At 37.6% G+C, this 25,502-nt stretch overlaps 2 protein-coding genes and 1 long non-coding RNA gene across 3 annotated transcripts; 1 reads left to right on the top strand and 2 right to left on the bottom strand.

Annotated features, from left to right (window-relative positions):
• Positions 1-13,125: 13,125 nt before the first annotated feature.
• On the bottom strand, positions 13,126-14,580 carry LOC106639751 (uncharacterized). The gene is made up of 4 exons (XR_001338997.2): positions 14,353-14,580; positions 13,910-14,284; positions 13,588-13,671; positions 13,126-13,505 (listed from the first exon to the last, which is right to left on the bottom strand). It is a non-coding gene; the product is annotated as an uncharacterized LOC106639751 (long non-coding RNA).
• A 3,834-nt stretch (positions 14,581-18,414) lies between these two features.
• On the top strand, positions 18,415-20,705 carry mrn (general transcription factor IIH subunit 4 marionette). The gene is made up of 7 exons (XM_014353499.2): positions 18,415-18,660; positions 18,747-19,273; positions 19,410-19,534; positions 19,638-19,843; positions 19,919-20,092; positions 20,161-20,463; positions 20,528-20,705. Exons 2-7 carry the CDS (start codon positions 18,757-18,759, stop codon positions 20,607-20,609), a joined length of 1,407 nt encoding a protein of 468 aa, XP_014208985.2. The 5' UTR covers positions 18,415-18,660; positions 18,747-18,756; the 3' UTR covers positions 20,610-20,705.
• Positions 20,706-20,804: 99 nt separating this feature from the next.
• CycC (cyclin C) lies at positions 20,805-22,627 on the bottom strand. The gene is made up of 5 exons (XM_014353505.3): positions 22,354-22,627; positions 22,041-22,147; positions 21,707-21,913; positions 21,198-21,449; positions 20,805-21,124 (listed from the first exon to the last, which is right to left on the bottom strand). Exons 1-5 carry the CDS (start codon positions 22,383-22,385, stop codon positions 20,922-20,924), a joined length of 801 nt encoding a protein of 266 aa, XP_014208991.2. The 5' UTR covers positions 22,386-22,627; the 3' UTR covers positions 20,805-20,921.
• Between the last annotated feature and the right edge of the window lie 2,875 nt (positions 22,628-25,502).

Consider the following 25,502-nt stretch of genomic DNA (forward strand, 5'->3'; position numbering starts at 1 on the left):
GTGTAAAATATGAGAAATTTAGTAATATGGATGTGTATGTATTGTATTGTATTGTATTGAATTTAATGTATTCCCATTGCAGGGTTCTAACAATTTCCTAATCACCACGTCTACCACCTCATCACTTTTTTTCCTCTAATTCCTCTTCTTTTTCTCCAAGTATGCGAGCCTTTTGCGCTGATTCCCATCATTACAAGTACTCGGATTTGAATTCTGGTCTACTTAGCGGATTGCAAAGCATGCTAGCAAGTGGTAATGACACTCATGACCCTTGTTTGCGGTACCTCTATGAATCTTTTAACTCATAAGTATGCTTATCATGTTATTTGAGAGTTCTCCAAGGAGTAAAGAAAACTAACAGTACTGTTTCTCTAGTTCTCAAGCGTAATGCGTAAGTGCCGTGCCGTCAGGACCATAAGTCAGTCAAAAATTTATAGCTATTAATATGCCTATAATTTATAGCTATAAATATAGCTATAACTACCTATAAAACAGCTATAATAATGTATAAAATTCAGCTATAAACTACAGCTGTAAATTTTTCACAAATAATGAATAAAAATTAGTTTAAAATCAGATTTTTCCAACATATATCGATCAGAACAGACGGTATCATCCGTGTGATAACAGTAAAACTGGGGGCCTGAAGTATTTTTGAATAAGTAGAAAAAAAAACAAGAAATATACAATTTTAAGTTTCTTAAAAATTGTTTAAAAATACTTAAGGCCCTAAGTTTTGCTGTTATCACACGGATGATACCGTCTGTTCTGATCGATATATGTTGAAAAAATCTGATTTTAAACTAATTTTTATTCAAAATTTGTGAAAAGATTACAGCTGTAATTTATAGCTATATTTATAGCTGAATTTTATACATTATTATAGCTGTTTTATAGGTAGTTATAGCTATAATTTATAGGTATAATTATAGCTATAAATTTTTAACTGAGAAGAAGAAATGAAAATGCTTTGACTTTTTCACTCCCCAGAATACGTATACAATACGATCAGCCAAAGTCACAAATAAGTTATTCAAGGTCAATAAAATTCAAAGACAAAGATATGGTTTTAAAATCCAGAAAAAATAATAATCCAATTTTATTACATCTCAGAATAATGCCATCAACTAAAAAAATCTTATTTTTTCTATGTCAAGATAATATTTATTAACATTAGATGCAGAGGTTGCATTCGAATAATATATTCCCTATCATATCTCCATTATATTCTCGACTGTAACATCTCTGTAAGAAGATCGTGTATTATCTTATCTACAATAATAATCGAAATTTTATTCGTCATAAGACACATCTACTAGAGCCGAAGTGTTAGCTTAAGTTGAAACTAATACCTCTACCATTTTACGAGTTCAAAAAGAACCGCGAAAATTTTGCGCCATTCTACAATGTAGAAAAGCATCGTGCGGCAATATCTGGAACTAAAACCTCTCCTGCGCGTCTCATGACGAATAGGTTATCTATTGTACACTCTCAGTGGAACTCTGATCTGTCCCGGATCCTATTATTGAACAGTACTTCACGCCATGGTTCCGAAATAGGGTCGAGGACAGATCAAAGTTCCGCTGAGTGTACATCATTGGTCAGAAAATTTAACTTCTGACTTTGATTGAATAATATAAATACAAATACACGCTCGTCAATTTTTATACAGCTCTATCATGTTAATTAACGTAAGAGTAATACCATTTAGTTTTTTAAGTCATTTTTTCGTTTTTTTCCGGCAAGTTTTTGATCGGGACAGAGACGTGTTCTCCATTTTTTGTCTCGATTTTTTTTTACAACGAAATTTGACACCTAGTCTACAAAACGTGATTTTATTCGATAACCATTTGTGTCCACGTTTTTCAATGAGACTACAGCTTTTGAGTTAACAAACATAAATGTCTTCCAAAGAGACTCATGCTCAATGAGATACATTCAATTATGCATTACAATTTTCAAAAAAATTTTAACGAATAAAACAGGTTTTGTGTTGCATAGGCTTTTTCCTGTATTTAAGTGTTTAATTTAGTTTTTTATTATTACTGAATAATAAAACCCGTTTTGAAAAAAGGCTCCAGTAGTATAGTCAGTGGAACTGTGTTCTGTCCCGGACCCTATTATTGAACAGTACTTCACACCATAGTTCCGAAATAGCGTCCAAGACAGATCAGAGTTCCACTGAGTGTACATCGTCAGTTTTAAAAATTAAACCCGTGCATTTTTTACGCACGTCAAACGCAAGAGTGCGAAAAAATTGCGTAAAACGTGCACGGGTCTGCTTCTCAAAACTTTCGCTGTGCAGCGACTAACGGAAGCGAGATAACGGAATTCTATATGTAATTATCAGAGAATATAAAATATACTGCCAGAAGAGTATATATTCTATATTCTCTAATCTGTAATTACTTCAGGAAAGCTATGAGGCAATACATGAAGCTTTTACATCAGGAGTTCTAGATATGAGTAATTCCACGTGGAAAAATACATAGGACAAAAATTGAAAAAAAAAAAAAAAAAAAAAAAAACTTTTTTATGTATAAATAACTGCAGAATTAATACCGTAATCAATCGTTTTACCATCCGGACGATAACTTCAAGTACCATTTCATGAATACAAAAAATTGAATAATCCCATTTCTTTATATTTAAGGGGGCTCCAGCGAGCACTGGTACCAACCCGAAAACTAATCGGTTAGTTGGTATCACTTCTGTGAGTATATATCTATATATACGTGTATGTATAAGCGAGCACCATCATCTATATATATGATGTGTCCGTACCTATGGTAAACAAACAGTAGCTTCTGTCACGTACAGAGCGTTTTATTTAGAATTAGTTTTTTTGTGTTATAAAAAATGAAAGAAATCACACATCACTGTAAGAGTCATCAAGACTTTCAGGATGCTGAAATGATTTTGCAACAGCAAAAAAGAAATAAAAAAGTAATTGATGATAACGAACAAAAATTAATTGTATTAAAATGTATTATTAATGATAAGATAATTTATAAAATGGCCAAAGAATCGATATCAATAGAAGTATTAGTAGATGCATATAAAAAAGATCCTACAAATGGCATCACCTCATTATTATCTATGAGTGTAAATAATAAAGTAAGAGTAATTTCAAATAAAAAAATTATTGACGCAATTTTTGATAAAATAAAAAATAATTGCAGTTAAAATTTTTCAATGTTCTATTTTATTTAAAAAAAAAATATGTGTAAGTAATCCATAGGAGAACACGATTAAAAAAGAGTTACAAATGACATAAAACTTATGTAACTACTTGCAGTGTAATTCTGAAATATTCAAAAGCGCGCGCCTTACAAACAACAAGATGGCATCCCATCATGACCCTGCTAATTCAATGACTTGATCAATACTTTACAAAATATCTCAAATATTTCCAGGGTTACCTATATTTTTGAAGGTACCATCTGAAAGCTGAGATGTTTTTCTATAAAACAGTTACAGTCCTGACATGTAACTCCTCAATTGTTGTTAGAAAATACCGATGTTTTCACGTCGCTCTATGAGAGGCTATGTATAATGTACGAACTTTGAGAGCAAATATCTCAAAATTTTCCAGGGTTAGAGGGGTAAATCAGGACACCGTTGGAATCAGCGTGTTTTTATCTATCAATTAAGCTACCTGTGACCTCCTAACTCCTCCCGCTGGAGCCCCCTTAAGCAGTATCATCTGAACCCCCTTTTGTAGTTATGATATGAATGGTAACACTTACTGTCAACAATAAATAACGCATTATGTTATTATGCCGTTACTTCTAGACGACAACATTTTTTTCTTTTGTTCAATTTGTAATTTAATGTGGTTTTTCAGATGAAATTACATATGTCATACCAATCCAAAACCCATTATGTATAGCCATCTTACTAATATATAATGCAAAGTCGCTAAAACCGTTGTAATCGCTAACCGCGAAAACTACTGAACCGATTTTGCTGAAATTTTGCGTACTGATTTTTCATGATTCCTATCATCATCCTATATGATATATATTATGATGGCTCTTCTTTCATGGTCAAGCGAAATAAATCGGTTTTTACCCTCGATCCCCAAAATAGACGAGCGCCACGGAAAAACAGGTGTTCGGAACGTCAACGTTTGCCGTGGAATACCAGGAAATGTTTTTAGCCAGAGCACAACCTGCTCCAGCACTTCAGAGCTTCATGGTCGTTCAACCATCCGACCTGATGCTGTCAGAGAATTTTCTACTTTAAATGAGAGCCAGGGAAGACAGCCCTGAAGAGTATGGGAAGCCCAGCCTCCTTAGTGGTCATCTCAATGGCATATCTACAGAGAAGGTATTCTCTAGGCCCACTTTCCTGACTACCGATGAATGGTTGGTTATCCGGGGAATGACCTGAATGCGAGATATTCTTTGGTCAGCGGCGTACTTCCTTTCCTGTACGGTCTCCGTATACAGAGACTCAAAGGATAAGTGCCCAGCTACCTGCAGCTGACTCTTCATCATCAATAATAACAAGGAATAGCTGCAAGTTTTACCACCGGCCCTTTTCAGGGCCATTATAAGTATTTACTTTCCCTACTTAACCATCAATCTCATTGGTTTTTTTAAGGGCCTTTTAAGTTTAAACTACCTTGCCAACTAATACATTTTTACTACGATTTCCAGAGACGATTCGTCAACTCAAAGACTATGTTAAGCCGACCACTATTAAACTAAGTCATTCACTGGCAGACGTCACGAGCAGAGTTGTTCGTAGCAAGGCTGGAAACCCCGGTGAAAGACGACCCTATATAACCCTCTCAACTTTAATCATTCAACCAGGTATCACCAGTTCTCTCCAAGGTCTGCGCTGGGAGAACCTAACAGCTATGAAAACAAAATAATAAACGTGAGCCAACAGGACAGTTACCAACGGGCAAGCATCATGAACCAACCTCCCTACCTTAAATCACCAAAACAATTGAGTCTAAAAAAAAAAGTGCTTTAGACACTGTCTTCGACGTTATACTAGGAGACGTTAGGGAAGAGTTCTACTACTAGCTCTAAAGCTTCAAACCCTGAGGTATCTAGGCAGTGACGTTTGCTGGAAACTTTGGTCAAGAAAGACTTTACTTAAGAAGCTCACCGGTCCTTTTCAGGTTCATCGGACGTCGAACTACCTTGCCAACAAGTATATTACAACCTAATAAAGTTGAAAAAAAATAGCGACCAAGTCACCCCTCGCTGTGCAAACTGCAATGGCGAACACCGCGCCTTCTACCGGGGTTGTCCAAAAATCCCCCAAAAAGGAGCTCATGCCCCCAAGAAAAGTACTGCCCCTCCTCCCCCTTTTGGGAGAGCTCCCCCTCGGACAACAGCCCAAGGCTCAAACATCACTCGCCCGGGGATGTCATACGCGAAGGTGGCATCCTCTCAACAACATCGAACAGGAGCCCCTCCCCCGACTCCCCTGCTCAACACACCCCCGACCACCGAGACAATCCTCCACTCAATAATGACCTTACTGACTCGCCTCAACCAAAGGGTGTCCGGACTAGAGGGAAACAGAACAGTAGCACGATAGATAAAGACTTCACACTACTCAACTGGAACGCAAACAGCATTACACACAAAACGACTGAACTTGTACACGTACTTCAGACCAGAAACATAGACGTTGCATGCATAACCGAGACACACCTAGACAACACAAAGTCACTGTACATACACAACTACACGGCCCACAGAAGAGATAGACGCGACCAATCACATGGCGGAGTGGCTATCCTTGTACGCAAGGGCATCCGCCATCGAGTCATCAGTACGGACGCTGCCAACTGCGAAGCAATTGGAATCGAAGTATATACCACTACATCCTCTTCCATTAGAATCATCTGCCTCTATTCCCCTCCCACGGTTGATCCTACCCTCCAATGCATAAACTCTCTGTTTGACTCCAACATCCCTACGATCGTGGCTGGCGACTTGAACGCCAAGCAGAAATCGTGGGGGTGCAAACACGAGAATCCCAAAGGACGCTCCCTTCTCAAACACTTGCGTAACCTCAACATCAATATTGAGGTTCCGAGCGAACCAACTCACTATCCAAGCTCCCCAGACCAGGACCCCGACATTCTAGACATATTCCTAACGAAAAACTTGACCATCCCCACGGAACCAAGAACTTCTCCTGACCTCCCCTGTAACCATAACCCAGTCTACCTAGATATCCCTAGATCCCTTCTCACCATACCCGTCACCACCAGCCGCATAGACTGGGTCCACCTTGCGTATAACCTCGAATCCTCTCCATTCAAATGTTGCCCCATTAGGTCCCAAACGGAACTCGACATAGCAGTATAGACGAACTCACTGACGAACTCACTGACGAACTCAACAGTTGCACACACAAAGCCACCACAACAACCACAGCTCCCCAACATACACTCAAACTCCCCCGCGACCTCCTGCGCCTCATCAAGGAGAAGAAAAGAGTCCAGAAACTCTGGCAAAAAAGGAGAACCCCAGAACTTAAAGTTCACCTTAACTCCCTTGAAAGGGAAGTCAAATCCCAAGTCTTCGAATTCCGAAACAAGGAATTTAACAAATTCATAGCCGAGGCAGAGTCCCACCCAAGAAATGCTTGGAAGGTCGTTAAAAATCTCCGTAACAAACGGCCTTCCCTCCCCCCCCTTCAACAAGGGAACAAACTCTACTCGCTAGATTCGGACAAAGCAGAGATCTTTGCAGATTCGCTGCAAAATCAATGCTCCCCCAACCTCAGCGCTGAAGAACTAGCGCAGGAACACGCGAGGATCACCCACACGGTGCAGCAACAGGTCCTTGACAATCCAGATTTCGAACACTGCACACCCTTCGAAATCAGAGGCATCATCCGATCCCTAAAAACTCGAAAAGCCCCTGGCAGTGACGGTATCTCCAATAGCGTCCTGAAAATCCTCTCTCAAAAATTCATCACGGCGATTTGCAACATCACCAACGCCGTGATGCGCCTTCGTTATTTCCCAATTGCGTGGAAGGTGGCTACGGTCATCTGCCTCCCGAAGCCGGGAAAACCCCTCAGCAACCCCGCGAGCCACAGACCCATCAGCCTACTCTCATCGCCCAGTAAAATCACTGAAAGCGTCATTCTTACCCGCCTAAACAAGCACGCCACGGAAAATAACATCTTTCCAGACGTGCAGTACGGTTTTAGAGCCAGACATTCGGCAGTTCACCAGCTTCTGAGAGTCACCGAAGACCTCTCCGATAGCCTCATCCACAAAAACTTCACCGCGATAGCTTTCCTAGATGTACAGCAGGCCTTCGACAGAGTTTGGCACGAGGGCCTCCTGTACAAGCTTATACAGTTAGGATTTCCACACTACCTCATAGGCACCGTCAAATCTTACCTCTCGGACAGATTTATCCGCGTTAAAGTAGGCGACTCCCTCTCCGACCCCCGTCCAATAACCTCCGGAGTCCCCCAAGGCTCCAAACTTTCACCCACCCTTTTCAACATATTTTGCCACGACCTGCCCCAGCGCGAAAACATCAACACGTACGTCTACGCAGACGACGTCGCGGTCAGCTGTACGTCAAAACAACACTCTCGGTGCACCACCCTTCTAAACGAGCACATCATCACTCTACTCAACTGGTATAGTCTTTGGAAACTGGTCGTCAATGAGGCAAAGACTATAGCCATGCTCGTCTCCTGGAAAAATCCCAGGAAGAAATTGCAGAAGATAAGGGTCAACGGAGTAGATATCGACTGGAGCTACTCCGCCAAGTACCTTGGCGTAACGCTAGAACGTCGACTCACGTACGTTCGGCACATCAACAGCACCCGCGGAAAGGCATATGGAGCCTTCGTGCAACTAAAGCCCTTCTTCAACAACAAAGCCGTCTCCCAGAAGACCAAGCTGCGCACCTTCAACGCCATCATCAAGAGCATTAGCACCTACGCGATACCAACGTGGGGCGCTGCAAAGGGAAACCGACTACAGGGCATCCAGGGCCCTTTCATGAAGATTCTGAGGTCGGTCCTGGGCATTCCGTGGTACATCAGGAATACCCAGATTATCAAGGAGTTAAACATCGTCCCTCCAATACAAGCAGCCCCCGTCCTTGCGTCTAAAATCCGCGCCTCCATTACGGACCACCCAAACCCCACCATCGCCGCACTCGCGAACCTCCAACCCGGTCGCTTCGACCTCATAAGACGTCCCTGCGCTCTAGTACAGAACCCCGAGGACCTTCAATACACTCTAGGTCTTCAATCTCCCCTGCTTCCCTCGGATGCATCATCTCCATCTCCATGATCTCGACGAAACGAACGCGACTTCAATTCGTGCGCTCCCTTCAGGAGCACCCTTCTATCCGCCGTATCCTCTACGGCCTCAACCCTATACAACACTCACACTAATCACAAGTACGCTTTCAATTACACAATACCCAGCGGACTCACACATCTACACACACACATACAATAACACAAAATTTAAACTTATTCTCTAACTCTACTTATTCCGGCGCAAGCCAAGATTCGAGCTTCGCCCAGATGCGTAAGTGCCCCCTCCTCTCATCTCTTCGAGAGCGAGTCGGCCTCCGAAATTCTCTGTTATTTTCCTTTTCTTTCTTCTCCTATGCCCTTTTGTCTTCTAGGGAAACTGGTTCTCACGGACCTGTCCCATGCGGGGAGGTTAGTTTTTAGTCGGTAGGCACACCGGGTGAATCCGACACTACCACCGGATTAGCTGGGGTGTCTATGAAGATTTTCCCCTCCCCGCTCCATCAAACAAAAAAAAAAAAAAAAAAAAAAAAAAAAAATATAGCCTTTAGGGCTCACAAGAGTCTCAACTATGCCAAAAGTCACAAGAAGGCAAATTGGAAGATAAACTTCAAATCCTTCTTATGAATACAATTTTAGGCGTCAAGAAAATGACAAAAGAATTTATTAAGTGAAAGATCAGCTTTTCACCATAACCCTCATAGTAATCTCTTGAATCTTTTAGATTTGTAAATAGGTAGAAAATGTGTTTGTATTTTTATTGCGATAAATAACGTAAAGATTAAGCTCCAGGACTTTGTTGCTGTGGTAATAAAGTTGCGAGATAAGAAAACAAAATTTTTTTTTAATTTTAATTTTTTTGTGAGTTTTAAATCTTTACAGCTTTAAAAAATAGCTTTTTTCGCAGATTATACGGGAGAATCTGCAAATCAACGGCCCCTTATGGTCAATGATTAATTATTTCATGGACAAAGAGTGCACGGTACTTTTCAGCATAATTATATTATTTTAATTTTTACAGCTTATTATTTGGCCAAATAATAATAACTGTATGGATTCCGAACCAGTATATTTTTAATAAGAAGATTTTTGAGATTTTGAGAAGTGTCAGAACTAAATGTATGATTTTTCACTGAAAACGTTTCACATTACATATCAACACACTGCGGTATTCCATTGAGTGAGTCTCGGACGAAGCCGAGACGGGGGGGGGGGCGCTAGTATGTAACATATGTAACACCACATGTAATTTCCAAAGTAATTACACATACAATTTCGTTATCCTTTTTTCAGGTGGAATTTGTCTGAATCAAGTGTCAAAAGTGTTTAACTTATGAGGTATACCGATGTGTATTAAAATGAGTTGTTTAAATCATCATTATTCTAAAATAGAAATACCCTTTGCATCCATAAAATGATGAACTGAGGGTTTCTCGACCGTTGGTCAGCCTTATCTAACCAAAATAAGAATTACTGTTATTTTGCAACATTCGCTGGGTGCAGGCGTTGAAGGGGATATCCGAAACGATCTAAGCGTCCATGGTGAGAATTTAGTGCAACTCGGGTGCCGAAGCATGCAGACGATGGATGCCATCAACGTGTGCATACATATATTTGTCAAGTAACCCTAAAATTGTTCTGACCTGCAAGTTTTCCCTCTTAGCTGTGGTCTGTCATCTGTACATTTTGGTGACCACCCGATCGAAAATCGTAACGTGGTTGTAACGGAAGCCCATAGCATAGCTAGGCCCCCGTTACAGCCACGGTACGATTTCCGATCGGGCAAGTTTCACTTTTTCGTCGCTATCAGCGTTGTGTTAGCCGGATTCAACATCAGAACTTTTTCCCTAGATCGTATATATAGCTATATATAGCTATGCGATCTAGGGAGAATGTTCCGCCGAGCAGACAGCAGTAAGGGCTCGGGCACATGGAACCGCGTAAAGCGTAAAGCGTATTGCGTAAAAGTAAGGAAAGTTAGGTGTAAGCCGCTTTGTGGTCACATAGAAAAGGCGTAAAAGTCTCGCGTACCACGTAAGTGTAAAGTAGAGGGGAGTTGACCAATCTGCTGTCTTATCAACAAAAAAAACTTTCGAAGTTCTCAACGCAAGTGAATTCTAACCTGCGCAATGTAAAAAAAAAAGTTTTCAAGTATATACTTCTTTTTATTTGAAAGCCGTTAATACATTTCTTACAGCTTAATCATTACACTTCTCACTTTTTCTTTGCGATATTGGGTCATTGCATAGGTCGTACAGACTTTCCACAGTTTGCCCAAAGTTTTTACGATTTATTTTTCATCCATGTCAGAAATTCGATTAATTATACAATTAATACTGTAATTGTTGTTGTTAACATTAGCTGCTGACTGTATTTACAGGTTGCATACTTTATTTTCGCGTAAAGCGTACTTTACCTAAATTTCCCTGATCCTATAATTTTACGTGATACGCGATAGGCTTTACGCGGTTCCATGTGCCCGAGCCCTAAAGGGGCATTGGTACCCACAACCACAACGCGCGAAAATTAAAAATTGTAATATTAATAACGCAAGCGTCTATCACCCAATGACCCGGGGCGCTTACTGGCCACTATTAAATAATAAATTACACAGGTCAACATGGTTTTGTTATGAGAAAGTGAAGGGTCATTTTGGAAGTAATTTTATGTGTAGAATCAGAATCTGGCATCCGAATCGCTTTATCACGTCAGGATTTTGAGATATCTTAACCTAAAAGTGCCAAAATCGCGATTTTTGGCTATATTTGAGGTTATGTAGCATCGCAATATTCTTTCTTCTCAAAAATCCACCAATGACACTGTAAAGTAGAAGTCGTGTTCTTTAAAATGCCGTTGAGTTTACTCAAATAGCTTATTTCTACATTGAGATATTCCATTTTGAAGTTTTTGAGTTTCATGTTTTTCGTTACTCTTGAAATGTACATATGATTCTACGGTTTTTAATATTGAAATTGGATACTCATGTTGATTTTCTAGATCCTACATTTTTATTAATTTTTTTTTCATCGATAGGTTCTTTAAAACCAAAAATTAATAAGCATTACGTTTCAGCACCCAAAACCATCAAAACGGCCTAAAAGTATTGTAACTCCTGACTTTCTACATATTTCTGTATAGTTTTATCTAAATAGGTTTAGTAATGTGAGAAAAAATTTTACACAAACTTATAACAGAAAGAACCACCCATGAGCACCTGAAAGGGGGGGGGTGCAAAGGGTGTGAAAGTCACCAAAATCGATCTAAAAGTATTGTATATTTTGATTTTCCTCATGAGGAAATATATACATATGCATATTGTAACGTTTGTCCTTTCGCATAATTTCTTTTACCTAAATTTTACCCCAAATCCACAAACGCACAAACCCCACATAAATCCTAACCCCACAAATCCACAAATTTACTGGACAGTTTTGGACGGTTATTTTTAAGTTCAGGATTCGTCAATGGAATATCTCAATGCATAAATAAGCTATTTGAGTAAACTCAACGGCATTTTAAAGAATACGACTTCTACTTTACAGTGTCATTGGTCGATTTTTGAGAAAAAAAATATTGCGATGCTACATAACCTCAAATATAGCCAAAAATCGCGATTTTGGTACTTATAGGTTAGGATATCTCAAAATCCTGACGTGATAGAGCGATTCGGATTTCGGATTATGATTCTACACAAAAAATTACTTCGGTAATGACCCTTCACTTTCTCATGACAACTCAAACCACTTTATTTGCAGACCTGTGTTATCAATCACTTACAAGAGCACCAATTAAAAAGATATTTGTCGTACTAGACAACCAATCGAAATTTTGAATTGCTAACATATGTTATCAATTAACTTTTTATTATTCAATAGTGTGGCCAATAAGTGTCCTGGGTCATCAGAAAATAGGTGCTTTACTTATTTATTGATAATTATTTATTTGCAAGATTTGCAATAAGCGCCCCGGGTTAAGAGGTGATAGGCGCTTGTGTTAATTATTAATAACTATTTATTTGATAGAGTGGCCAGTAAGCGCTTCGGGTCACCGGGTGATAGGCGCTTGTGTTATTAATATTGCAATTTTTAATTTTCGTGCGTTGTGGGTACCGTGAACCGTCTTTGGCAATGCTCGACTTGGGCTATGTATATTGCGTAGGTCACGTGACGTTCACGTAGGCTTGTTGATTCTCATCTACATGCTTGTGTATACACTTTTCATCTTAAATCAGATTGAACACTAAATGTTTTTCTTTGTTTGAACTATTTTTGAAATTTTCACTAACGTTTCCTCCGAAATATCTGGCTTCAAATCAAAACTCATCCAACGTTTGAGACTAGAATAATGAGAAAGATTGTTTTAATATTCTTCTCTGACATACAGTTATATGTTTCTGGAGAGTAAGAATTCAAAGTTAATACATTTTCTCAAGATTTTTAGTAGATACATGTTTTGTAGACTTCTCATACCCATCTGAAAGACATTTGTAAGAAATTTGAGAGGTTAAATTCCTTATATTTGAAATAAACAAGATGTCTACACGACATCTATACTTACAAACTATCTTGAAAAATGTCTTCTGTAAGATTACTATACATAGTTTCAACTTTTTCTGTAAAATTAATAATTGTAATTAAAAGGTTTTTTGATATAAAAGGCAGAGATTTCTATAAAAATATTCTGTTTCGCTTTTCAGTGACGACATTGTAGCTTCAGATTTGCCCAGAACGAACTTTCAGGATTTCTTGGTATTATAAATATTCAGAAAACACAGTTGTTAAATTTAGTGTTGTTTTAGTGATTCTCTTCAAAATTTGCAATAATTCAAAAACTTTTAAAAGTAAAAAAAACTGATTGTTACAATCTAACTTTATTGAATATAAAAAACAACGGTTTCATTCCCATATGTACAGTTTGATCATTCAAATTAGAGTTAACATGGGTTATAATAAGTTAGTTTTACATTAATATTGTCGATTGCAAAACCTGCTAGAAGATTTTTACTCCTGAGTTTCTCTACTAAAGTACTATAACTATTTACTTTTTTTTTCAATCTTGAACATTTCTGTCTGAAAATTTTACTTTCTTCATTTTGATGAGCTACATGCTTCAAAAATTTGTGCCAATCATGATCAGAATTGAAATTTTGGCGCGTAAAACATTCTTTTTCAGTATTTGAGATATTGACAAAAATCTTGTCATCGTCAGATACAGGACGGGTGTACTTCTTCTGTCTGTAAATTTTTGCAATGGATAAAAATATTATTCTTAAGTGTTAGAAGTCTTTGTATAATTTTTTTGAATAAAAAATTTAACCTTTTTACTGGAGACTGATAATTACTAGATGCTGCGGATTTCTTTTTTCTAGAGAATTTTTTTATTGATTCTGCATCACTTGATCTATAAAAAAAGGTTGTCACATGTCAAGTTATCAAAATTCATAATTAAAGAATGTTCTTTCTAATTATCAATTACTATAATAGTATATATAATATAGTTATTTGTTATCACTGATGGAAGAGAAAGTAGCAAGTAGTTTTGCACAGATTTTTTTTGCTTTTGGAGTGGAACAAGTAAGTCAAATTTCTCATCATTGATTGAGGAATTTAAAAAATAGTCTGTTATTTTAAATAATTACCTTTCATCTGAAGGTGATGAAAGAACTTCATCACAAGAAAAATCATCGTCACTCGTGCTTGGATCTTTTTCAAGACTTTCAGAGGAACTTGTTATATCATTGCTGATACTACTTCCTGTAGTACTTGAATCTTCTTGCTCGAATGTTTGTTTTGATGATAAGTCATTACGATTTGAAGGATCACTTACAGACACATCATGTATTACCCGTTTAGGCACAGCTGTTGAAAGTAGACGTCGGCGGGTAGTATATCCATCTGTATCATGATATTCGCTTTCAGAAAAGTGATCACCACATATGACAGCTCCTTTGTAACAAGATTCCTTGCCTACGATTGAAAGCCACTCTTTCTTTCTTTCTGGGTCTTTAGGGAAACTGCAAAATTAATGCTTATGACGAAAAAGTATTTTTATGCACAATTCATTCTAATAATGTTTACTTACACATGAAATGCTCGCTTTTTGGAGCCGTCGTATTCAACACCACACATAAAACAAGTTTTTGGCATTTTGTTTGCATAAAATTTAGTAGTATAAACAATGGTAAATAAGGTTGCTTATTCCATTTTAGTATTATTCTATCCAGGTTTAGTTAAGGCACAAACAGTAAGTTCAACAGTGAACAGTGGTCAGTAGTCTACTTTCTACTCTTCATCATAGACATATAAGAAATAGACTGCTCGTTCTCATGTACGGCGCTGAAGCACAAGTAGAAAGAGACTAGAGACGCAACATTGAACGTGTATATCTGTCTCTCTCGCCTTGGTTTACTGATCCTCACCGTTGGCAATGTGCGCGAGAAACAGGTATACACGTTCGATGTTGTGTGTCTTTCTACTTGTGCTTCAGCGCCGTACATAAGAATGAGCAGTCTATTTTTTACATGTCTATGGATCAAGGCTCCCAGATTTTAGGGAGTTCGCCGCATGCGCAGTGCGCAATCACCCTTTCTCTATAGAGCAAGCTGGAGCGGGAGAGTCCCCCTACCCGTACCTTTAACCTAAGCCCCGCCCACTTCTCACAACTTAAGTATGACATCTTGTCTAGTAGGAGTACAATCGACGATAGCCGCGCGGGCTAAGTCTTTTGCCCCAGCCAAACTTGCCAGCTTTCGAATCTCTCTGATGATTTTTTTTTTTTTTTTTTTTTTTTTTTTTTTTTTTTAATGTACGTTATACATAAAGTGTTACAACACGTTTATGTAAATAATTATATGTATAACGTTTTAATACTAAGACATAATTTTAAAAAATACTATGTACAAGACAAGGTAAGTAAAATTATAAAACAAAATATTCGTCACTTATTAAGGAAATAAAAACATTATTATTTTGTGAGTTAAGTGTCGAATTATGATAATTAAAGTATTATTTAGTATTTAAAAATTACCAAACGACACGTCTTGATCATTGTTAATTTAATTCACTATTACATTATTATGGTCGGTAAGCAACACTGTTTAATACATTAATCTGTCCCGAATTGCACGACCTTTTTTTTGATTCGTGTATCATTAATAACTTACTTCGCTACAAGTATTTATTCTTGGAAATACGTCTCGTCGAAAAATATGGATTGCCATAAAAGCTCATGCTGCAATTTCTCAATATTTTTCTATATGTATCCTAAAATCACTCGACAAAAAATAGTGAAAAAATTCATGCTGATTTCAGACAGTATAATTAATAAAATATATGAATTTTTAGTTGTTGTTTAATAAGTAAACAACTTTTTTTTCGCTTAGAGTATGTTTATTACAGCACGCTCTCTCTGTAGTTTCTCCAGGCTTGAGACCGGCACATTTACTGTGGCCACATTACGCGCGCGGTAATTTATTTACATTCACGTTCGAAATTAAGAAAAAAATAAATAAATAAAAATAAAGAAAACAAGGACTAGGCAACAAAATTAAGAAAATCATTTAACATAAGTTGCAGGGTTAATTGACGTCAAGGTAGCAACGTTAGAACCATTATTCTTTTCGTAAACATTTTAAAACTGGAATTAAAGTTAGTCAACAAAAAATAGTAGTGTAGATCATATGTATTGTACGCTGTAACGTATTCTGCAGATGCGAAACTTTAACGCATATACTTTGTTTTCAAGGCTGTGAACTACTGGTCTTGTTTACTTTTTGCGCGTATTCAGCGTGAATCCTTGGCTCGTGGACTCGCGCGCACTTGTTTTTTTTAATGTAATAGTGAATTAAATTAACAATGATCAAGACGTGTCGTTTGGTAATTTTTAAATACTAAATAATACTTTAATTATCATAATTCGACACTTAACTCACTAAATAATAATGTTTTTATTTCCTTAATAAGTGACGAATGTTTTGTTTTATAATTTTACTTACCTTGTCTTGTACATAGTATTTTTTAAAATTATGTCTTACTATTAAAACGTTATACATATAATTATTTACATAAACGTGTTGTAACACTTTATGTATAACGTACATTAAAAAAAAAAAAAAAAAAAAAAAAAATCATCAGAGAGATTCGAAAGCTGGCAAGTTTGGCTGGGGCAAAAGACTTAGCCCGCGCGGCTATCGTCGATTGTACTCCTACTAGACAAGATGTCATACTTAAGTTGTGAGAAGTGGGCGGGGCTTAGGTTAAAGGTATGGGTAGGGGGACTCTCCCGCTCCAGCTTGCTCTATAGAGAAAGGGTGATTGCGCACTGCGCATGCGGCGAACTCCCTAAAATCTGGCAGCCTTGCTATGGATCCACCTGGCTCACAGTCATAGAATGAGAAAATGTAGAGGGTATTCCAAAAGGCAGACTGCGCGGGCGCACACTTTTAGAGCGTTACAAAATCAGCGATGGGATATTTTCATATTTTTCCGGCCAGATTTGGGAATTCTCTAGGACCCAACCTCTCTGACGTGGGAAATCACTAGATCAAAAAAAAATTAGTACCAAAGGTGACGCGCGAGATTCAAATAAGGTCCAATAACACAAGCATCCATCACCTGATGACCCGGGGCGCTTACTGGCCACTCTGTTAAATAAATAATTATTAGTAAATAACACAAGCGCCTATCACCTGATGACCCAGAACGCTTACTGGCAACTCTGTTACATAAATAATTATTAGTAAATAACACAAGCGCCTATCACCCAATGACCCAGGGCGCTTACTGGCCACTCTTTTAAATAAACAATTATTAATAAATAACACAAGCGCCTATCACCTGATGACCCGGGGCGCTTACTGGCCACTCTTTTAAATAAATAATTATTAATAACACAAGCGCTTATCACCTAAATACCCGGGGCGCTTACTGGCCACTCTGTTAAATAAATAATTATTAATAAATAACACAAGCGCCTATCACCTGATGACCCAGGGCGCTTCCTGGCAAAACTGTTAAATAAATAATTATTAATAAATAACACAAGCGCCTATCACCGTATTACCTGGGGCGCTAATTGCAAATCTAGTAAATAAATAATTATTCATAAGTATGTCAAGCACCTTCTTCCTGAGGATCCAGGACACTTGTTTGCAACACTATTAAATGATAAAAAGTTGATCGATAACATATTAATTATATCACAATTTTGATTGCCTATCTAGTACGACAAAGATCTTTTTAATTAGCGCTCTTGTAATTACTTGATAATTTATTATTCAATAGTAGCTAGTAAGCGCCCCGGGTCATGAGGTGATAGGCGCTTGTGTTATTATTAATTGATTATTTAACAGAGTGGCCAGTAAGCGCCCCGGGTCATTGGGTTATAGGCGCTTGTGTTATTTATTAATAATTGTTTATTTAGAAGAGTGGCCAGTAAGCGCCCCGGGTCATCAGGTGATAGGCGCTTGTGTTATTTACTAATAATTATTTATTTAAAAGAGTGGCCAGTAAACACCCCGGGTTATTAGGTGATAGGCGCTTGTGTTATTTACTAATAATTATTTATTTAACAGAGTGGCCAGTAAGCGCCCCGGGTCATTGGGTTATAGGCGCTTGTGTTATTTATTAATAATTGTTTATTTAAAAGAGTGGCCAGTAAGCGCCCCGGGTCATCAGGTGATAGGCGCTTGTGTTACTAATAATTATTTATTTAAAAGAGTGGCCAGTAAACACCCCGGGTTATTAGGTGATAGGCGCTTGTGTTATTTACTAATAATTATTTATTTAACAGAGTGGCCAGTAAGCGCCCCGGGTCATTGGGTGATAGGCGCTTGTGTTATTTACTAATAATTATTTATTTAAAAGAGTGGCCAGTAAGCGCCCCGGGTCATCAGGTAATAGACGCTTGTGTTATTTATTAATAATTGTTTATTTAAAAGAGTGGCAAAAGTTAAAATTTTGTGCGCTTGAACCTTGAACTACTGGGGTCGTACCATGTAACTATTTTTCAGTACATCGACCCATGTTATAACATAGGCCTGCAAAGCAAAAAAAGTTATATGGTACGGCCCCTGCTCTAACTTATGGGACACACCGAGAGACAGGATGTACCGGAACTCGGACTCTCTCTCGCGTCTGGTATCATAATGCCACTATATACCTAGTGGTCTTATACTAAATGAATTGAAGGTTATACTGCTCATATACGTAAACAACGAAATAAATCATGAAAAATAAAACTTATTTGTTGCTGTAATGTGCGTATAGGGAGTTGGGAACTCGAACACTATTTGGTTTGCTCTAATTAAGTTTAATTAAAACGACATTTTATTCGAGGTTGTGCAAAGTAAAGAAGAATTCTGAATATCTCACTTATACTCTCCAAGGCTGAGTAAATAAACATTGATCTTGAACGTTTACTGATCTTGCATTGTATATGTATATAAATATGTTATATCAAGATCTTCGATTTCACAGCAATATAGTGATGACCTCTGCAGTAGTAAGCGGACGCAACCTGTTGCAGCCGTCTGGATTACAATGTAAGGACCTGCACGAGTATCTCAAGTCAAGGTCACCAGAGATGCTAAATCGGCTTTATGGAAATCCACCGATATGTTTAGCTGTGTATCGCGAGCTCCCCGAGATAGCGCGACACTATGTGATGCGGCTGTTGTTTGTCGAGCAGCCGGTTCCCCAAGCTGTGATAGCTTCTTGGTGCTCAAAGCTTCATGTCGACGATCACCTGGCCGTCGTTCAAGCCCTTAATGAGCTTAGCATTTGGAAGGAGGCTGCTATCCCTGGTGGTCTGCCTGGATGGACCCTTAACCATTCTCTCCGTAAAAACCTCAAGATCGTTTTACTAGGAGGTGGCGCGCCATGGACCATGTCCAGCCAACTCGAAACAGACAGTAAGCCCCGGGACGTCGCCTTTCTTGACTCATATGCCCTCGAGAGGTGGGAGTGTGTCTTGCACTACATGGTTGGCTCTCAGCAGCAGGAAGGTAGGCAGACAGACAGACGATGTGCTCAGTTTTTGGTGCATACTTATTAGATAGGTATGGGGTAGCTTTAATCCCATGCAACAGTTTTTGTTAGTAGTTTGCTAGGTAATTGTTCACGTCTAATTTGATGCAACAGGCATATCTGCTGACGCTGTCAGGATATTGCTGCATGCTGGTCTCATGAAACGTGATGAGGATGATGGCAGTCCCATCATTACGCAAGCTGGCTTTCAATTTTTACTGCTAGATACTTCAGCTCAGGTGAATAATCTGCATAACTAATCGTCTTTGAGTACTGTTCGTTAAACAGGCATTTTACCTATGGTTTCATTTTTTTGCTACTTTTTCTCTCTTCCCTTCTAAGGTTTGGTACTTTATTCTGCAATATCTTGATACTGTGGAAGCTAGGGGCTTAGACTTGGTTGAGTGCCTGACTTTCCTTTTTCAACTGAACTTTTCTACTCTTGGCAAGGATTACAGCACACAAGGCATGTCAGACGGCCTTCTGACGTTTTTGCAGCACTTGAGAGAATTTGGTCTTGTTTACCAACGCAAAAGAAAAGCGGGACGGTAAATTTTTTATTTTCCTCTAAAAATTAAAATCTGAGATGATTGATTTTTATATTGACGAAATTTGGTCCATAGATTTTATCCCACTCGCCTGGCATTGAATATTGCAACTGGTCAGAATAAACCACTTTCACAAGATTTGGAAAAAGAACGTTATGTCATTGTTGAAACAAATTACAGGGTGTATGCCTACACGAATTCAAACTTACAAGTGGCATTGATTGGTTTATTTTGTGACCTACTTTATAGGTGATTTGACGTTGTTCATTGACATCTTTTATTATTTAATGGCCACTCTATGTGATTGCTTTTTACAGATTTCCAAATCTTGTAGTAGCAGTATTAACTAGAGAGTCCATTCGACGGGCCCTTAAAAGTGGTATTACTGCTTCTCAAATTGTTGGATATTTGAATCAACATGCACACAATAAAATGATTGAGGCTGGGCCTCCACCTCTTCCCCCAACAGTTGTGGATCAAATCAAGCTTTGGGAAAATGAAAGAAACCGATTCATATTTAACGAAGGCGTTTTGTACAGTCAATTTCACTCTCAAACAGACTTTGAAGTTCTTAGAGATCATGCATTATCTTTGGGTGTTTTAATTTGGCAAAGTGAAAGGTAAATTATAATAGAAATGTTACCATAAAATATGTGACGTTACTGAACGAAATATTAATTTCAGAAAACGAACGATGGTTGTGACAAAGGCTGGCCATGACGACGTGAAAAAGTTTTGGAAACGATACAACAAAGGAGCTAATTAAGTCATTCATGTAAATACGTATTTTTTGTGTAAATATGCTTTGTACAAGCTAATGTAGCTAATTACATTTTGTACGTATGTAGTATTAAATTTTTATACCAAATATCAAATAAAGTTCTTGTAAAATATAAATACAAAAATGTTGTGCGAACTTCTTCTTAGTAATAGTAAAACAGTTTATGTAGAAAATATCCTTTATTAATTCTAAAAAAAAAAAATTTACATTCACAATTTAAAATAGTATTCATATTTGAACTAAAATCCCGAAAATTCGAACCAAGCGTTCTAAAAATCTCGCTGGTTGGAAAGTCACTTAACGTTGTGGGGCAGCTTTTGGTTTAGGCATTTTATTCAGTAAAGCCTGAATTTCTTTCTTTTCATCATAAGTTTTCCATAATTCATACAAATTAATAATATACCTGGCTATTTCTTGAATTTTTTCCATATCTGCATTAAGTTCAGCAAACCATGACTTAAGATCTTTTTGTAATATTACACAAGCTATTTGTAAACAGCCTGAAACATAAAAATTTTTCTGTAACTGACGTAAAAAAAAAAAAAATCTTAATAATGATCATTTATCACTCACCAATTGCTATTTGATAGGGTGGATATAGTAAACATACATCTGTGCGGAGGCTATCATTAATTATGCGCCAAGCCAGGGTGAGTAGTTGATCATCAGGACCTACATCTTGAATTAGAGTAAGTAATGGGCGATAAGGTTGATAGACTATCAAGCAACAATCAAGATGTTCAAGTAAATAAAATTCACACTCCAGAATATGATTTGTCCTGTATGGAAATTCTTGTGTGTAGGCATAATTAAACTTGCTCTTAACTAAACAGATAAAACAGAGGGTTAAAATAAACGTGTAATCAATTACAACTGACTGAACATGAAAAAACATTTTGCAACTTGTTATAACAACTTTTTGAATTGTTGTACCAACTTGTACAAAATTTTACGAGAAAAAAAATCATAAACATAATTGTCGGAACGCATTTCAAGGCATCGTAAAATCAAATATGTTAATCAATGAATAATGAATATGAGTTTAGTTTTTGACTTTAGAAATATAAAATGTGTGTACAAACCAACTGTTTGGCAAGTAGAAATCAGTCTAGTATTAGAAATTACACCAAATTCTTCAACCTTGGAAGCCAAGAATACCGAGGTTGGAGCAAGTAATAGTGGATCGATGCATTTAAGGCTGTTGCGAGCATAAAATCTCTTGAAATATACTGTTGCAGTAGCAATAACTTGTTGTCTTAATTTTAGTTGTTCACCAAGCACTTGTATTACTGAAAAATAATTTGAAGTACTTTGTTTTGGTTTTGTCTAATATTATTTAATATCTGTGCTTAATTACTCTACCTTCAAACATTAATTCTAGTTGTTGGTTTTAATTAAATAACCTTGTCTACTTACAGTTTGCAAAAAATATGAACAGTTTTTGGTATTCCTCTTCAGTAAGTATGGATAAATCGTACTGTCGTTCTCTAATCAAATCCTGCTTATCTAGCAACCATTGTTGACTAAACAATAGTAAATTCGTATTATTTTTATAATTATTTATTATTATTATTATTATTATTATTATTATTATTATTATTAGGGCCTAAGTCCCAATTAGGTATTGGATAGATCGATTTAGATATACTTTTACATTTAAGTTGAACACTCAATAAAAAATTTACTAAGTTATATGAAAGGTTATAAAAATAATCAAACTTCTACATACTGATGAGAACTGTGCCAAAAGTTACCAGCCATTATTTTAGGTTTGAACTTGTAGAAGAATACGTGAAACCACAGTCTTTGGAGTTACACTGCAGAGTTAGCATGTCGTATGAACATCAAACTCTTTTTTACTTCTCTGATAAGTACTCTAATGTTTGTCTTCCCATAGTCTCTTCTTTATAGTACGAGTGCAATCCTGCAATCTAATGCATTTTTACAATCAGTCCGCAATATTAGATTTGTTCGATTAAGAGGTTCGGAGCGCTCGGAGTGCTCCGAACTCTATAGTCTCTAGCCCGAAACACGCGTACTTGCTCCAAGCGCTCCAACTGCTCCAAACGTGCTCTTCTCGCTCTCGGCCCTGGAGTAGTATTCCGTAACTAGTTTTTAGTTGATTGATTGAATGAAATTTTTATTGGCAGTTTGAGTACATTTTTGCTATAACACAAATACAATTAAAATCATATTACACACTTAAATACATTACATATGTATGTATATACATATCAAATTAATGGAGTAGAAAGGCGCCCTTTTTAAATACAATAAATAAAGTTTTGCATAAGAAGGAAACCAAATAGTTATGAACAATGCATAAGGTTATACATAAATATGAAATCCAAAAACGTTGTGAGTCTAGTAGACCCATACATTTTAACTTAAGTGATCTGCATTCCTGCAGTAAAGAAATTTCTCTTTTAGAACTGTATGGAATTTAGTTTTAGTATAATATATACTTCTATAGCTCCTAAGTATATAAACCATTATATGCTCAGCTTAGCCCCATGAATAAATTCTGCTAATAATGATCATAAGGAACGCTGTCAATCCTTGGCCGCCGATGATAGTCATACTCATTGTGACCAGCCGAATAATAAACCTCTCCACAATAAAAATAACCAGAAAGAACTGACGCCAAATCGTAAGGGTCGAAACTCCCCACAATACTTGTAAAAAGCCGCGAACTAAGTTATAATTCATCCTGTTTTCTTATTGATACCGGTTCTGAATTAAACATTATCAAACAAAAGTTATTAAACAAAAATATTATGGTATTTCACGACTCATTTTTTGGACTATCAGGAATTGGTCAGAGGCTTATGAGAACCTTAGCCCGAGTCGAACTAACTATTAACAGGGTTTTTAGAAACACACGGAGCTGTGCTTTCTTTCCCAGAAAAAAAATTAATAATCGGCTCACAACCAATAAATTTCGCTACTCACCATGATTTATTTTAACTCCCCGCTAGAAGCAAATCCTTATGCAAAGTCCGCGTTTATAATATAACCAAGCGAGATGGGTACCTGCCGATATTAGAAACTGGACCTGGTGTGTACGCAGGCGAATGCCTTGTCAAAAACGTGGACGGATGTGCAAACCTCTTTATTATAAACATTACTTCTAAGGACATCAACCTTACTATTCTCCCGGTAACTTTAGAAGCATATTATAACACGATTATACCTGTTCGTTCCATAAAAGGAAGTTCTGAGAAATAAGCACAGATTGATCAACAAAACAGAATATCTGCGATAGTACAAACCTTGGATTTGGCTGAGCTAAATGAGGAGGAACAAAATCATGTAATTCAATTAGTAACACTTTTCCCATACCAGTTTCATTTAATCGGGAATAAATTAAGTCAAACAAATAAGGTTCAATATCAAATTCTTACCTCGGATAACTTACCTATTAATATAAAACAATATCGATATTCACCTTATTTGCACAACGAAATCCAGAAACAGGTACAAATTTCATTAGATAACGACATAATCGAAGAATCGGAATCCCCCTACAACTCGCTGGTATGGATATTCCCAAAAAACCCGACTCACATGGAAAGAAACAATGGAGATTAGTTATTGATTTCCGCGTTCTGAACGAAAAAACAATTGCATCCGCGTATCCTGCTATCCTCTACCTAATATAACTAAGATTCTGGATTAGCTAGGTGGATGTAAATACTCCTGTACCTTGGATCAGGCTTCTGGTTTCCATCAGGTACAGATAGACCCGAACGATGCACCAAAACCTGCGTTCTCTACCCCTTTCCAACACTTATAGTATACGCGTATGACTATGGGCCTTAAGGGGGTGCCTGCAACTTTTCAGGCGTTAATGAATGAGATTTTGAGTAGCCTTCAGGGCATCTAATTGTTTGTATACATTGATGACATTGTAATTTATGCAACTTCACTCCAAGAGCATAAGAGAAATTAAAGAAATTACTTGGTCGTTTAGGAACCGCAGGTCTAACCTTGCAACCGGATAAATGTCTGTTCCTTAGAAAAGAAGTTACTTATCTAGGTCATATAAATTCCGAGAGGGGAGTCCAGCCAGACCCTAATAAGACTCATGCGGCGGCCGAATTTCTAACGCCTCGAAATACAGAACGTATCAAACAATTCATGAGATCGGTGGGGTACTACAGCCGGTTTATCTCAGATTTCTCAAGAATAGCCAAATCTTCAAACTCCTAACTAAAGAGAGAAACCCTTTTTTTATGGTCTCAGCCCCAAGTCGAAGCTTTTGATATTTTTAAAAAGGTTCTCTGCACTCAACCTCTGTTACAATATCCTGATTTCACTAAACCTTTTATTGTCACCACAGATGCTTCCGATTTTGCCTTGGGAGCTATATTTAGCCAAGGTAGGGTCGGAAACGATTTGCCTATAGCCTATGCCTCGCGTAGCCTGAACGACGCCGAAACTAAGTATTCAACTACAGAAAAGGAACTATACTTGCTATGGTCTTTTCCGTAATGCACTTCAGACCCTATGTATATGGACGAAAATTCATTTTAATAACTGATCACTGCCCCCTCGTGTGGTTGCATTCAATCAAGGACCCAATTTTTTGAATAGCTTGATGGAAAATTAAGCTGCATAAATATGATTACGACGTGATTTACAAAGCCGGTAAGATCAATCTAAACGCTGACGCACTCTCGCGGAATCCCGTTCCGATCCCTCCCTGTACCAACCCCCACGCCCCCCCTTCTGCGAAACCCAGATCGAGAAGTTATTTTGGATAGAAGTCTCCCAGGTATCGCCCCCTGATTCCCCCAATGATTTAACTAGACCCAACTCTCCCGAGAAAACAGATCTGACTACCTTAAAAACAACACTCACAGGCCACGACCTTAC

Source organism: Copidosoma floridanum, unplaced genomic scaffold (assembly GCF_036245765.1).
Source record: "Copidosoma floridanum isolate Cflo_tuat_1 unplaced genomic scaffold, Cflo_Japanese_pri ptg000011l, whole genome shotgun sequence".
Classification (NCBI taxonomy): domain Eukaryota; kingdom Metazoa; phylum Arthropoda; class Insecta; order Hymenoptera; family Encyrtidae; genus Copidosoma; species Copidosoma floridanum.